Below are 17,282 nucleotides of genomic sequence, written 5' to 3'. Positions count from 1 at the left end.
CTTTATAACATATATAAAATATATACATTTCACTTGCCACTGACAGTGAAGTATAGGCATAACGCTTCAGCGCCATCCATTTTCAGGGCTAGTTGCTTCGGCAGGTGAGTTGTTACACACTCCTTAGCGGATTCCGACTTCCATCGCTACCGTCCTGCTGCCTTAAGCAACCAACGCTTTCATGGTATCCCATAAGCGTTAATTTAGGCGCCTTAGGTTCACGTTTGGTTCATCCCACAGCGCCAGTTCTGCTTACCAAAAATGGCCCACTTGGCACTTTGTTCCGAAATCTTATGGCGTCATAATTTCAGCAAGCCAGAGATCTCACCTATTTAAAGTTTGAGAATAGGTTGAGATCGTTTCGATCCCAAGACCTCTAATCATTCGCTTTACCAGATGAGACTCAAAATTATAAATGCCAGCTATCCTGAGGGAAACTTCGGAGGGTAGCAGCTACTAGATGGTTCGATTAGTCTTTCGCCCCTATACCCAGTTCAGACGATCGATTTGCACTCCAGAATCGCTACAGATCTCCATCAGGGTTTCCCCTGACTTCATCCTGACCAGGCATAGTTCACCATCTTTCGGGTCCCAACGTGTACGCTCTAGGTACGCCCTTTCTCTATGAGAATAGAACGTCCTGAGAATGCGGGATTACATCGTAACGTAACCCATCTTCTCTCAATTGTCTTAAGACAATCTATACTTTCATTATGCCTTTAGGTTTGGTTAATATAAATATATCCCAATGACTCGCGTTCATGTTAGTCTCCTTGATCCGTGTTTCAAGACCGGTCCTGTAAGTACCCAAAGCAATAGCATCGCTAACCGGTAAATAAGTCAGTTAAAGACATTAAACAGCTAACAGCAGACTTTTCCCAGTGACGGCATTAAATCCGTTCTACCAGGAAAAAATCACGCTTGCGGTAAGCCTAACGCGAATAATCGCGGCTTAATACCATATGTATACTGTCAAACAGTTTATTAGGACACCAAAGGTCTTCAGTATAATAAAATACTATAGGCTACCAGTTGAGCCATAGATAAACATCCAACAGGTTGCGACGTTCTACTAGAGGAGAAGTGCATGGCGACGAATTTAGCAAAAATAATACAAGCAAGTATAATCTAGTGACCACAAGAATTCTATTATCACATCATAGCTTGCATTAATACTAGAAACGTTGACGATGAATCTCCTCATTCGATCTTTTGGGTTTCACAAGTTTACCCCTGAACGGTTTCACGTACTCTTGAACTCTCTCTTCAAAGTTCTTTTCAACTTTCCCTCACGGTACTTGTTCGCTATCGGTCTCGTAACAATATTTAGCCTTAGATGGAGTTTACGACCCACTTAGAGCTGCACTCTCAAGCAACCCGACTCTAAGGAGAAAATCACCCGAAACTATTTCCAGTCACTACGGGCCTGGCACCCTCTATGGGTAAATGGCCCCATTCAAGATGGACTTGGACATGATAATAAATCTCGGGTTAAATGATTCCTCCTAAACACTACATCTCCCAATGGCATAACCATAGGATTTAGTGCTAGGCTAATTCCTGTTCACTCGCCGTTACTAAGGAAATCCTTGTTAGTTTCTTTTCCTCCGCTTATTAATATGCTTAAATTCAGCGGGTAGTCTCACTTAATCTGAGGTCGTCAATTTGAATTATAAAAATCAGTGAGCAAAAAGCAACAACTGTTTTCGGTCAATTTAATATTATAATTCGTAAACTCGAAAATCAGTTGTACAGTATGATATTATAACAATTCACTGATTCAAGTAAAAATAATAATTTCAAGCGACATCATCTTAACTTATAATCAAACATTGATGATGAACGTTTAATTTATATTTTCTCGCTAGTACATTCAATGAAAGCAGTTTTTATATAATAAACGACCCTCAGCTAAGTGTGGTCCGGGAATTGGATTCGTGGACCGCAATGTGCGTTCGAAGTGTCGATGTTCATGTGTCCTGCAGTTCACAAGTTGACGCGCAATTAGCTGCGTTCTTCATCGATTTACGAGCCAAGTGATCCACCGTTCAGGATAATCATCTTTTTTTAGAAAATATTTACATTTCCTTTTTTATGCTTGTTGACTTAATTTTTATTCATTGACAAAATGTCTTTTACATTAGAAACATATTATCCTATTCTAATGTAAAATTGACATCTATACATCAGATGTATATGGCAACAAAACTTTGTAAATATAATTCAGTCATGGCGTATATTCATTTAAAAACCTCATCTATAAAATATGCACAAGACATTTAGAGTATAGACTAGTATAGGTTACCATGACTATTTGATACAAACATAATCAAACATAAAGTTTCTGAAGATACTTATTATTCTCTTAAGTATTCATTCAATTTACTTTTTATATAGCGTGCGTTAACACTTTTGAAAGTAATATTTATATGTATATATATATTACAGATACAAAATTTTGTATTGTATATTATACGTTAATGATCCTTCCGCAAGTTCACTTACGGAAACCTTGTTACGACTTTTACTTCCTCTAAATAATCAAGTTTGGTCATCTTTCCAACAACATAGGCAATGCCGAAACATTGCCGCGCATCAGTCCGAAGACCTCACTAAATCATTCAATCGGTAGTAGCGACAGGCGGTGTGTACAAAGGGCAGGGACGTAATCAACACGAGCTTATGATTCGTGCTTACTGGGAATTCCTTGTTCATGGGGAATAATTGCAAGCCCCAATCCCTAGCACGAAAGAGGTTCAGCGGATTACCCGGGCCTTTCGGCCAGGGAAGACACGTTGATTCTTTCAGTGTAGCGCGCGTGCGGCCCAGAATATCTAAGGGCATCACAGACCTGTTATTGCTCAATCTCGTGCGGCTAGAAGCCGCCTGTCCCTCTAAGAAGATATTTATTTACGTTGGTAGTAAAAATCACTTGATCCGAAAATCAAGTAAATCTTTCAAGATACCAAAAATGCCTATTTAGCAGGCTAGAGTCTCGTTCGTTATCGGAATTAACCAGACAAATTGCTCCACCCACTAAGAATGGCCATGCACCACCATCCACCGAATCAAGAAAGAGCTATCAATCTGTCAATCCTTCCGGTGTTCGGGCCTGGTGAGGTTTCCCGTGTTGAGTCAAATTAAGCCGCAGGCTCCACTCCTGGTGGTGCCCTTCCGTCAATTCCTTTAAGTTTCAGCTTTGCAACCATACTTCCCCCGGAACCCAAAAGCTTTGGTTTTCCGGAAGTTGCCCGCCGAATAATCGGAGGAACATCGGCGGATCGCTAGCTGGCATCGTTTATGGTTAGAACTAGGGCGGTATCTGATCACCTTCGAACCTCTAACTTTCGTTCTTGATTAATGAAAACATTTTTGGCAAATGCTTTCGCTTCTGTTTGTCTTGCGACGATCCAAGAATTTCACCTCTAACGTCGCAATATGAATGCCCCCATCTGTCCCTATTAATCATTACCTCGGTATTCCGAAAACCAACAAAATAGAACCGAGGTCCTATTCTATTATTCCATGCACACAGTATTCAGACCAAATAAGCCTGCTTTAAGCACTCTAATTTGTTCAAAGTAAACGTACCGGCCTACCTCGACACTCAATTAAGAGCACCGCGATAGGATTAAATTGGATCGCCAAGTTTGACCTCAGCTAAATCCACCGGTAGGACGTTCCATGACATGTCAGTTAACACCGCGAGCGATGAACCAACAGTATGAAATACAGATTCAACTACGAGCTTTTTAACCGCAACAACTTTAATATACGCTATTGGAGCTGGAATTACCGCGGCTGCTGGCACCAGACTTGCCCTCCAATGGATCCTCATAAACCGTCATAAAACATCGTTTATAAAATATTCAAACAAATAATATTATATTTATATAAATACTTTTTTGCACGACTCATGATGCGAAGCATCAGAGAGTACTTTACGATCGAAAATTTTTTTTCGCCTCACTTCGGCAACTATTTTAATTATTATACCTTTGTTGATTCACGGAATTAAGATATGTTGCACACCATTTTGAAGATAATTTAATGGAGATTAATTCCATACTTTTCAAAAATTTATTTAGTTCAATAAACCGAAAAAACATCAAAATAGTTTAAAAAAGTTTCCTGTCCGTCAAGTATGAAACCCGTAGACACGATAACTTACGAAAAAATCCAGTAATTGGAACAAATTTTTTTTAAAAAAATTCTTTGAAAGATTTGTAGATCCCCTATTGAAAATGGCTAGGTAACTCAGTGTCATTTAATTAAAATTAATAAAAGAATAAAAAGGCTGTATAACTATACATATATATCTATGTAAAATTAACATGGATGGTGATATATCTATACATTATACGTACATTTATTCCACCAGGGGCGCTTGTACATTACCGTTCTAGTACAGCTGTTTTTTTTTTTATTATTGCTAATTGATAAGCCTGAATTTCTTCAATTCAATTCTTTTTTTTTATTCGTTTTTATTTGCATATATTTTTTTTTTTGTTATTAATCAAGATATTTTGAGAAAATTCTTTTATAATTATAAAAAATTACTAATATAAAAAAAAAAAAAAAAAAAAAAAATTTTAATATTTTAAATTTATTCGTGCTTCCCGCCATTTTTTTATTATTATTTTATTATTTCATAATAAATGAGTATTATGAGTCGTGCACTTTTGGATTTTCCAAATTTCTTTTTTTACTATTTTTATATTTTAATTGACTTTGTATTCAATTCCACAATCTGACAAAAAAAAAATTTTATTGATAAGTGAAGAGAAAATAATAATATTATTCCAATACTCAACTTTAGTTAACTACATGCTCTAAGTAATAAAACCGTGACTATCTAGATTTATTCTCATATTATTATAGCAGTATTATACTAAAGGTGCATATATATATTTCTTAAATAAGATATTCTCATTTTTATTAAATCATACTTACATAAAAATCAATTGATTGATTAAATAATTATTATTTTATTTTTTTTTTTTTTCTGAAATAAAGTACCTTAATCTGATCATATGTATACGTAAATATTTAAATTCAATAGTTATCGTATAAAGATACTTTAGAATTCCATATTATTTTTTTCTTGCATTCAACATTCGACTTATCGTATAAAGTTTTCATTATTCTGCTATGACAACTACAACACACATTGGTTCGCAGCGTTTTCAACATCAATATTTTATCTTACAAATAAATATTTTAACATTATCATATCATTAGTATTTTTCTATTAAACTCCTATTAAATTTATTTTTCAATTATATAGGATCCAAACATTTTTTTTCTTAATATATTAACTATATTCAATTAGTGTATACGTTTGAATTTTATTATTATGAACATAAACATTGTAAAAAAAAAAAATAATTATGATATATTTATAGTTATTTCATTCTTATTATTTATTGTATTTCACTGCTATGATAAAATTCATCTTAAGAGCTTTGACTACCCTGCTTAAAAAAAACGATAGATTCTTATAGCCAAGGTATAAAGCCCTATACTTAACTATAGCACTTCTCATAGAACTTATTCATTCTTATAAAATGTCTATGGGAATTTATGAGAAACTATTGGATTCTATAAGATTTTCTAAACAGGGTAAAGACTAATGTTTATGATTATTAAATATATATTGTTGTCCATAATTAATCGTATAAAACAGTCGAAATTTAAATTAAATTGCAAATTCAACTCTTACAGCTTACATTTTATTAATTAATAATCAAATAAAAATATATAATTTAAAATTATTATTATATTTACAAAACTTCAAATGACTTAGTAAGCTGCGATAGTACTTGAACTACACCCTTTGATGGCTTAATTCCCAATAAACGGAACTAAATTATATTATCAATAAACTAATAATAATATTCATACTAAACAAAATTATTCAATTGTAATAAATTTTTAACTACATTAATCACTACATTTTTTCTTTTTTTCAAATAATTAAAAATTATTTTACGTACTAAAAATCTTTATTCATCCAAACTCTGTCATATTCTAATTATTATTATTATTGAAATTAATATTATTTTGTTCTCTCTTTTCTGCCTAAATTCCTCATATTCACTAAAATTTTTCCCATACTCATCTTAAATATTCAAAAATCAGCGGCAAATTTAACTGCCTTGTTGAATATCAATCTATTATTAAAAAATAAATTACTATAGTATAGAGTAATTATTTCTCTATCAAGTTTACATTATAATTAGTAAATATATTTTTTTATTTATCTCAATATTTTTATTATCTTCATTATATAGATAAAAACTATTTTTTTCCAACTCTTGGGAATAAGAATAAAAAAAAATTATTATAACACATATACACAGTTAGTTTATATTTATTTTCAAAATATAATTTCCCGTATATAAATTCCAGTATAATTAACTATAATCGAGACGTATAATATTATAAAGTATACGCTATATAAATGAGTAATAATGTTCATTAAACTTTTCCAATAAATTTGATAATATATTTAAGAATATATATAGTATAAATATTTCTCTCAATCGAAAAAATGAATATTAAACATTTCAGTTTAATAGTAAACATATAAATATATTGTAGAATTCCAAATTTTTTTTTGTCTTACGTTGATCAGTCAGTTTTTTATGTGAAGTTTTTATTACTTCATTATGATAGCAATAACCAACATTGGCCTACGGCGTCTTTAGCAGAAACGTCTTCAATCTTATAAATAAACATATTAACAATTCTAATACTTTTTATTTTTATATCTTATCAATTTATAAGAATTTATACTAAACATGTAAATTATAATAACAATTGAATTATTTTAATATACTTACTGTTATTATTTTTCTATCGAGTTTCCATTAAATTTATTTTTATAATTATAATACCTACCCGATGAAAAAAGTTTTTGTCTAATCATATATAATTATGCATAATTATCTATATATGATTGGATCCAAAAATTGGCCAGGTCTAATTATATATAATCAGATCTATTTATACATGATCATGCATGAATGAATATAGTCATTTTTTAAATCTCATTTAGAATACCTTTAAATTATTAATTAAGTACCCTGTTTAGAAAATCTCATAGAATCCAATAAATTCTCATCCATTCCTATAGAGATTTTATAAGAATTAATGAGTTCTATGAGAAATGCTATAGTTAAGTATAGGGTCTTATACATACAGCTATAAGAATCTATGGGATTTTTTAAGCAGGGTAATTTAATTAGGATTTATTGTTTTCATCAATATAAATATCGATTAAATTTAATTAAAAAAAAAAAAAAATACTATTCGTTGACCACCACTTTACTACGAAGTCACCCATCCAATCAATGACCTACGCCGATGCTGCTTAACCTTAGTGATCGCTGGATTGTACTCTGATCCTCTAGTCTTTTATGAACTTACAATAAAGGAAAGTTTATGGCATTACTTAACTCAAATAAACAAGTCGATACATCAGTCATGTCTGATCAGATCCAATCATATATAAACTTATGCACGACCATACATGAATTTATATTAGCCATGTCTGATCAGATCTAATTATATATAGACTCATATGAAATCAGATCTGATCAGATCTAATCATATGTTGACTTATATATGGGCTAATAACAGCCAGGTATGATCAGATCTAGATATGTATAGGGTCATATATAATTATATATAATTATATATAATTATATTTGACCCCATATATAATCATGCATGATTATATATAACTTCATATATGATTATGTATAATCATATATGATTATATATATGAACATATATAATCATATATAATTAGACAAAAACTTTTTTCATCGGGTAAGTATATTTATTCCACCAAAACTTTTATTTTTTTCTACATACATTAACTAAATTCAATTAATAAAAGAGTATAAATTATATTACATTCAGCATAAAAAGTTAAGAAAAAAAAAAGAACGATAGTTTTCCTCATAGTCTTAATAACAAAAACCAAAAAGCTAATATAAAAAACAAAAAAGAAATAATTTATAATATATGTAGTTATGTTATTTTAATTTAACTTTTTTATACATACTACAATTTATCTTGGGTTGAATCAAGACAATTTCATGCTTATATTTATTACAAACATTATGTTGGTATTTTTTTTCTATTTATATTATAAAGACCTTCGATTCTTGAACGTTTATTATAATACCGTTATTCATTATTAGATAAAAAACAATTTTTTTAACTTCCCGCTAAGAAAATCGACGATTTTCAAAAATTTCGGGAAGTTATTGTTTTCACCCCGATTTTTGAAAATCGAGTTTTCATCAGATGTCGACGTTTTGAGGTCCTAGGAAGCTATTCTGACTATTTTCAGAATGATGTCCGAGTGTGTGTATGTATGTAAACTCTTCGTAACTTTTGAACTAATGAATCGATTTGGATGGTTGAGGTGGCAATCGAAAGAGCTTGTTGGCCTTCAACTTTCCTAAAAATTTCAGATTATTTGATCGAATAGACTCGAAAATATTGGCGAATTACGAAAAAAAAAAAATTTGTTTTTTAGTTTTTTATTGATTTCTCAAAAACGACTTATACGATCGAGTTCAAAATCTAATCAGCTCTAGTACTCAATAAAACGCGTCGATTGCCACCTCAAACATCAAAATCGGATAATTCGTTCGAGAGTTATCGCGGGAGAAAGAAATGGTAAAAAACGGTTTTTTCTAAATATTTTAGAAACGACTGACGCGATCGATTTCAAATTCTAATCAGCTCTAGAATTCAATAAAACACGCCGATTGCAACTATCAAAATCGATTGATAAGTTCAAAGGATATCGGCGTTGAAAAGTTAAAAAAATAACATTTTATGTTATTTTTTCCGGATAAATCAAAATATAACGTACTAAAATGTGCTTGATATCATACCAACTCATCTTTTTTATGGTTTCTTTTGATCATATAATGTCATCGAACTTGGTTTTTAGTTTAAATCATATTATTAACAAAAAAAATCGATAAAACTTAGTTTTTAATATTTTTATCGGATATTTCATATTTTATTGTTTCTTACATGAGTCAGAACTTATTTAAATCTTGATTTTGATCCCTGACATTGATTTCTGCCTCAATACACTTATTTTACTGAACATAATCAGGAACTAAATTTTAAAAACCGCTTCATTGATGATTTTCGATTCTTAAATTTTCAAACTTCAGCATAACAGGTAACTTGTTAGAGCTTGAAAAGATCGTAAAAAAACAATTGCATGTGATAGCATTTTCGAGCTCGAAGAGCTCGAAAATATATCTACACTAATATTTTCGAGCTCTTTGAGGTCGAAAACAGCGGGAAGTTTTGGGGCTGGCCCGCAGGGTCAACCGACGCCCAGATTTTTTTTTCCCAAATCCAACAATACAAATCGCAATTAAAATTCATTTATAAAAAAAACTTTATATCTATATTATTCGTATTTTTATATTTAACGTTGTATTAAATAAGAAATAAAATTTAATATTTTTATATTTTCAAATCTTTAAATGACTTCCCGAGAAAAAATGTTTATATATAATCATATATAATTATATATAACTAATTAGTAAACTGCAGTACCTAGGACTTGAGATGGACTTAATCAAATTTGATTACAGTTAGTTTCGCCAACCGCTTGACTTTCAATAATCTGCATGAGTTGAAATATATTTTTCACTATTACAGTCGAGTCGCGTTATAAAAGTCCGGCTTGTATCTTTTTCTTTTAACCAGACTTGCGTTAATATGGGAGAGACACTAAGAGGACTTATAACGCGACTTGACTGTATATAACTAAATTTTGTACTTATTTTATAACGATAAATTTATTAAACTTTTTTCAAATGAATTCAAAATTTTTATTTATACAAGCCCTGTCATATATGAATTCTTTATTGTTATTATTTTACTTTCAAATAATTTGAATCTTGTTTTTTTTTTTTTTTTTTTTTTTTTTTTCTCGTTGTTTTCGATTAACCTGTAAAAATAATTAATACAGGAAACCTGCAGACACTACGTGACTGCTCAAATATTACTACTAAATTTATGAAAAAGGTTTTTTTGCTGTTAAAAATTTTTACTTGCACCAAGAAATTTTATCCATTTTGAATTAAGTAAAAAAATTTTCTTGAGGCGAGAAAAGATTTTTTTTGGCGAAAAATAATTTCTTGCGCCAAGTAATTTTTCCTAGTTTTAAATAAATTTTTGTTTTCAATTCACAATGCAAAAAATTTATTGGGGTAAGTGTTACGTTCTAAGGTGATCAGAAAAATGTTTATATAAAGTCATATTATAACAAATGAATTTGTGCTCTTCTTATGAGCATTCCATTATCAGTTACCTTGGTGTTTCTTATCTCGCGAGCACTCACAATAAAAGATTATTCAATTCGGCTATACGGGTATAACTGCATGAGGCGATCGTCTGTTGTTTCGGGAATGTGAATAAATGAAGTTATTACAGTAACCGAATTCCTCAGCTGCGTTCTTTTACCCGTGGTGAGTCATCACCTAATTACCCTATATTTACCGAGGCTTACTAGCATTCAGTTTTTTGTAAAGTTTAAACTCAGTAGGTGCTATTCTTTCTTTTCTTTATAATGCTTTGTTCTAGTTGTAGATAACAGCTACTCCGCGTTTCGAGGCCGAGATAGATAAATTGTAATATTACCGCGGTATCGATTCCCCGAATTAAGAAAGACGTTACTCAGCAAGAGGCAGCTGTGTAAGCTTGAATATAAAACCGAGATTACAATAAGGAATATCTTATAAATTACGATGTCCAGAGCAGTCATTGTTATACTCAAAATCTTACCAGCTCTGCCAGCCGCGAGTCTTGTCTTATCGATAACTCCTTATCCCCCTGGCCTAGCTACCTATCTTATTCTACATACACTTCCCTTATCCTGCCTAGAACAAAGAAATTCTCACCTATTATTTCTCCACCTTCTCGTCACTCCATCTTGTAATGTTTTATCCCGCCTCCTCCAAATTTCTAGCAAGTACAATTTCGGGGCCCACCTACTTCTCTCCTTCTTGTAATTTGTATCTTCTTTAAGTTCAAATGAACTATGTATCTATCTCCCTTATCAAGGGGTCAGATTTTCCACCTACTCACAACCGAATTGAGGCATATTGGTTCCCTTAAAAATGGGACCACCCATGCCCTCGATTTCGACTCAAAAACGCTAATGCCCCAGGTCGTCCAAAAATATTCTCCCAGTAATTACTCAGTTCGAGGGTATATAAGGACCCACCGGTTATCTCGCGAAGAGCTCTCGTACCCTAGTTTTTTTTTCGATCAGATTCTTTTTAACTTCTAAATTTTATCAACGATCCGGTAAAACCCATTTTTCTGAAATAATTTATCATTCTTTTCAAAACTAAAATAATTATTTGCGTCATTATAATCAAGTTGTTATAAATTCTGTCATGAACTTTTCTCGGTCATTCCGTGTGTTTATTAAGTAATTTTTTGGAATCAATTCGATTATTGCCAGATTCGATTGCTCGGAGAAACTAAGCCGTGCTCAGTCAATTATACTTTATTTAAAGTCATTAAAACTTCCCGGTGGAGGCGAACCCCCACCGGGTACAGCAAGTGTTTTTCTTATTATATAGGTTCAATTAACATAAAAAAACACTTATAAAACAATACATATATAGATATTCAGGTGGCGGGAGTCATCACATTGAATATATACAGCAAAAATTAGTCAAATAGTTTACATAGTCAAATATCGTATTATACCCGCAGTGAATCAATCTCTGTGGTGTAAAAAAAGAAAAAGGAAAACAAATTGTGTACATAAGGTACGGTCAATGAAAATAATATTTACATCACCCCCTTCCCCACATGACAATGGTCCAGCATTGTATGCAGCGAAAGGGGTGAGTTTAGTCAGCAGAAGTAATATATAAGAGAAAAGAAAACATATTGATAAATACTCATACACCATAATAAATAAATAAATACAATAGTAAATTAGCGTGTGTGTATGCGTACATATATGTATAAAAATATATATAAATAGTTAATAGCGCGTAGCAATAACGACAGTGACAGCAAACGTCAGATGCAGTAGTTAGCGCGCGAGTCAGTAAGGAATTTAAAAACATTAATTAAATTTGCAGTGGCGGCGATCGCAATGGTGGAGGCACTAGGAAAGACGACAGTGGTCCATTGGTCAGGTCCGTGTCAGGGCGGACGCACGAAGCATCCTCGTTTGGCGCCACGGTACCAGCATACTGTCTTTGACCAGACACATGCTCCACATATATATCCCGCGCCCAGCGAATGGTCTCCGACACAATGAGACGTCTCATCAGACGAGCATAGTATGGTGAGATACTAAGCGCCCTCAGAACCGCCTCATTGTTAGGGTCCCATCCACCTAGAGAGCCGACAACGATCGCGTCAATACGCACCTGATACCCCTGCGCCCTTAATGCAGTAGCGAGCTCATGATACGTATCAATCTTAGATTGACGCGCATCATCGAAGGCTACGCACTGGTTCTCAAAGGCTACAGTGACATCTACAATGAGCACCGACTTGGCCCGTTCGTTCCTAACAACAATGTCAGGTCTGAGACGTGCCAGATCCCCGTCAACTCCCTGAACGCGCTTATTGACTCGCGTATCTCCCGCCGCCCTCGAGGCCTGTGATACCCTGTTGAGTATGGAGTTATGCCTTAATTGATATGCCGCTGAGTGCGTCATACAATGATTCAGGACATGAGGAAGGGATTCCAGGCTATATCCGCACACTCTGCAGCGTTTATCTCGCTGCCCCCAACGAATTGCCCCGTTAAGAGGCAAGACGTCTAGGCGCGCACGATGGATAAAGCGCCACTCTGCGAAACGAATATATTTACCATCCCGCAAACAGAGATTGCTCTCACGATTGCGGGCCGTGACCTGCCATACCTTACCCTGGTCCTTCTTCATTGTAAGCGTCTCATAATAAAATGCTTGGGCCGCCTTTCTTAGGCGCCATATTACTTGTGATCTTGAACTAGGGCCAATCAAAGCATAACGCCCCTCAACGTCCTTGCACTTTAGTGCGAGCTCCTCGTTAGCAGCACACCATTCCCACGATAGGCCAAACCGACTAGCTTGACGCCTTGTAGCGATCCGCACCCTCGACCATAGACTTGGGTCACCTTGGTTCCGCGCAAACGGTCCTTCCAGTGAACCCGAAAGATACTGTGCAATTTCTTGCATCGAAGGTTGGTGACTTGTACGTCTCTGGACCGCCTGCTCAAGTGAGGACTTCGCGATTTCCGCCACTTCCAGGTCTTTACAGGATAACATCCTAAAAGCCTGAGCGATGACAGAAATGTCCGCTAGGTCCGCAAGCGGGAGGATACCACCTCCACCCTTCCACGGTTGCAAGTAAACTACTTCGGCACTTGCTCTCTGTGGAAGGTGCATCCAGCCTTTCACCAACTTTCTCAGCACTTTATCAGCCATGATCAACGGTGTCTTATCGATCTTTCCCCCCCGTAAAATATAATCAATCCGTGGCATAATAAATGTCCGAAGAGCGTCTATTTTTTGCCACGGAGCAAGAAGAGACCGGTCGATCGATCTAGCATCAGCTAGCATTTCACCTATTGTAGCAATGGGAGTCTGGTTAATGTTGAAGCCCACAGGGACGCCCAGGTAATCATAAGACTCTCCCTCCGCCAATGACTTTAGTTGCCCACCGTCAATGTTGAACTTGGTGTCAAGTACACCACGCTTACTACCCTTGCCGGAGACGTGCAAGGTGACACATTTTGAGGTGTTGAACTTAATGCCAACCCTTTTAGCGGCAACACTGACAGTCAGCAACATCTGCTCCATGTCCTCCACACTATCAGCAACAAAGCAATAGTCGTCGGCATACGCTCTAGAGGCGACCCGCTTGGTCTTTAACATGTAGCCCCGATTAAGTTCTTCTATCGCTCGGAGAACAGAATCAGTGCCAATGTTAAAGACGATCGGACTAGCCGGACATCCTTGCTTTGTTCCTCTCATGAGAAGAACAGGATCAGTAAAGCCCTCACTGGTACGAACCCTCGTCGTGCACCCAGTATACAAACTCCTTATCAGGTCCTGAAACACTTTGGGTGCTCCAATCCCGTCAATAGCATCATATATCACCTCGTGTGGGATGGATCCAAAAGCATTGGAAGCATCCAGACACGCGATGATCACATCTTTACCCTCACGCGCTCCATCCGTTAAGACTTCTTGAACTACATAGTTGTGCTCTAGACAACCTTCGTACTTCAAAAAGCCTTTCTGGGCGGAGGTTAGCCTGTTCCCGTTGACAACAAAGTTCGTCAGGCGATCAGCAATCAAGGCGGCGAAAAGCTTATAGATGGTATTGCCCATCGCGAGGGGTCGCCAGTTTGACAGGTCGTTTCGGTCTCCTTTCTTATAAATTAATACAGTGTTAGAGACTTTCCACGACACTGGTATGGCCCCTAGACGGTAGCACGCATTGTATGCTGCGGTGAGCAGTCCGGAACCAGGATCCATCCTCTTAAGGTCACTGTACTTCAGACCGTCGGGGCCAGGTGCAGTGTCCTGCATTCTGGCCAACCTCCGGCTGACCTCAGCGGCCGAAAGAGGAACGATCAAGGCCTCGGCCAACTCATCGCTCTCGTCCAGTGGCCATACTTGTCTCGCTGGCAACTCCTCATTAAAGGGAGAATCGTCAGAGTACAACGCGCGGAAGTACCTGTCGACATCATCCTTAGGCACCTGGCAAAAGGGTGATGGGCCTTCAAGCACCTCCTGCATCGCTTTCCTCCGATTCTCCCTGTACAATTTTTGAATACGGGTGGCAGAGCGGATTCTGCCACCGTTACCCTGTTCTTGAGGGCCTTCGCGAGCAAAATTGCCTCCTTGATTATTGATTTCCGTCCGACCTCCAGGTTTCCCTCGACCTGCCGGCCTGGATTCTGTGGTGCCCTGAAAGAACACAGACAGTTCCCTGTCCATCTCCTCCAGTTCATCCCAGGATTCAGTAGCGTTAGCCATCGCAATGAGTTCTTGACGCTTATTATCGCGCAAGACCACTCGCGTAGGCCCAGCCATATTCCTTTGGGTCGGTTGTCGCTGGTTTTTCCGGCTTTGTGGGGGGTGGGAATTATGACGCGTAGAGTTTGTCGTGGTTTCGCGCCGCGGGTTTGGCAAAGGGGGGTTTTGGGAGTTACGCGGTCGGCGCAAAGAAGTATATGTGTCGCGCTGTAGTATGTGGCCCGAAGCGTCACGCGGGACACCCGAACGACCGCCCGGGCACGGATCTAACCCATGGTTTACATCTCCACTGTCGTCATGGTTTAGCAAATTAAAAACATTGGAGGTGTGTAATACCGGGCTATTATTGGTGATTCTACTACTATTGTTGAATGTGTTGCGTCCACCATTGCGACCGCCGCGACCGCGTTTAACTCGCGTCCATTTATTTATGTTAACTACATTGTTATTATAATTATTGTTATTATTAGAATTACTGCTGCTACCGTTCAAGACAGTGACGCCATTAGTATCACCGCAACTGCTCAGGCTATTAAAAATATCAGGTGTGATGCGCCTACCGCATTCACACCTGATGCAAGAGTTGTTGTTGTTGTTATTGTTATTGTTGCAGTCACGGTAATTGACGCCCCTGCCGCTCCCGGCAGCAGCAGTGTGTCGACTAGAACTAAAAATACTAAAAAGATTGTTGCTGCCATTATCGCCATTGCTCGCGCTATTTGGAGTGTCCGCCCTGCCGCCACCAGATCATCATTGACTTGTATATCTTCAGACTAGTTGTCAAATAAACCAGCAAAAATAGTAAGTCCTGACATTTTTTTATTGCTAAATTCAAGAACATACACATTCCTCCTATCCATATCCATGCTCGGCACCATATAACGTGGTCCCCGTTACCCGAGTAAAGGACTTCAGTGGCCTGACTCAAAATAAGGGACTGAATTATATGTTATGTCTGTCCGGACGTAACATAAGTAAAAATTTTCTTTAGGCGAGTAAATATTTTTTGCGTTAATACAATTTTAAATCAAAAATTTTGTTTTTTTTTTTTCTAACAAATCGGCATACAAAAGTATTTTCAAGCTCGAAAATGTAATCAAAACCATGTTTACGAGCACACAGAGCAGAAAGTGTGGGGGCTGGCCCCCCACGATCAACCGATAGACAGATTTTTTTCGTTTATAACATGATATAGACTTGAAATAAATCTTTTAGACTTAAAATTTTCTAAGCCGATATTATATATATTAACTTATATTTTAATACTATAAAATTACTATGCGTTTATAATATAATTTTCAATATATAGAGTTCATAAAGCTTGGATATATTATAACCGGGCAGCATTGGTACGACGTGAGAGTGTGGCTCTCTCGCTGTCCTTGTTGGTTTTTGGTCTTTCTCTCTCTCTCTCGTTACAGCCTGATTGCCGAGTTTGGCTGAGCTAGGCGTTAGACCACAGGGGATGATTCCACGCAGCAGGTGACCGTAAATTGGTCATGTGCGCATAATTAGGTAGGGGTCATCGGAGGTTGGGGCCTAAGACGACTAGATAAAAGAGGCGATTCAAGGGCAGGCAATCAATTTAAGTTCAAGATTTCAATCGAGATTCAAGTCCAAGCGATCGACTCGAGATTCAAGTGCAGGCAATCAATTTAAGAGACACTCAAGTCGAAGCGCTGACACCCACAGCCTCGTCACTAGTTACTCGATTTTCTCGTTGTAGTAAAATTTCAACTAAAATTCTAAAATACATTTGTTCTTTTGTTATAAACTGGTTTATAAAACCAAATTTGCGTTAAGTTCAGTATCTAAGTGATTAGTGAGAGTGACCAGCATCAAGTTCCGGTCAGCCAGCAGCCCAAGAACTACCAGGATCAACGGCGGCAAAATCAAGGATGAACCGACGCCCGATTCCACTTGTACGTCGTGTACAATAAAATCCAGATAAGATTTAAAATAAATTTACATTATATTTATATCTCTCTCTTCAACGAAAATTTAAAGTAGATGATTATTATTAAAATTTTCTCGATTTCACATTTACTTATTTAATTATTTATTGGAAAGAATTTAATTTTATATAAAGGGGAATTTTGTACATATTTGGGATTTGGTTAAATAAATCTATTATATATATATAAACGGTAATTGAGTCTCTACAATAAATTTCTTTTATCACCAGCGTTCTCTAGAATAAGTTATTTCAGCCGCGTGTCCGGTAAG

At 35.9% G+C, this 17,282-nt stretch overlaps 1 protein-coding gene and 1 non-coding gene across 2 annotated transcripts; both read right to left on the bottom strand.

The window, feature by feature from the left end:
* Nucleotides 1–1,901: 1,901 nt before the first annotated feature.
* Nucleotides 1,902–2,056, bottom strand: LOC128667718 (5.8S ribosomal RNA). Its single transcript, XR_008403667.1, has one exon. It is a non-coding gene; the product is annotated as a 5.8S ribosomal RNA (ribosomal RNA).
* Nucleotides 2,057–12,143: 10,087 nt separating this feature from the next.
* Nucleotides 12,144–15,763, bottom strand: LOC128667663 (uncharacterized). Its single transcript, XM_053738742.1, has 2 exons — nucleotides 15,628–15,763; nucleotides 12,144–15,493 (listed from the first exon to the last, which is right to left on the bottom strand). The coding sequence occupies exons 1-2, from the start codon at nucleotides 15,761–15,763 to the stop codon at nucleotides 12,144–12,146; spliced, it is 3,486 nt and encodes a 1,161-aa protein (XP_053594717.1).
* Nucleotides 15,764–17,282: the final 1,519 nt, after the last annotated feature.

The sequence above is a fragment of the Microplitis demolitor genome, chromosome 4 (genome assembly GCF_026212275.2).
Source record: "Microplitis demolitor isolate Queensland-Clemson2020A chromosome 4, iyMicDemo2.1a, whole genome shotgun sequence".
NCBI classification, from domain to species: Eukaryota; Metazoa; Arthropoda; class Insecta; order Hymenoptera; family Braconidae; genus Microplitis; species Microplitis demolitor.
Note: the sequence above shows the minus strand (reverse complement) of the source record. Positions and strands in the feature narration are given on the sequence as shown.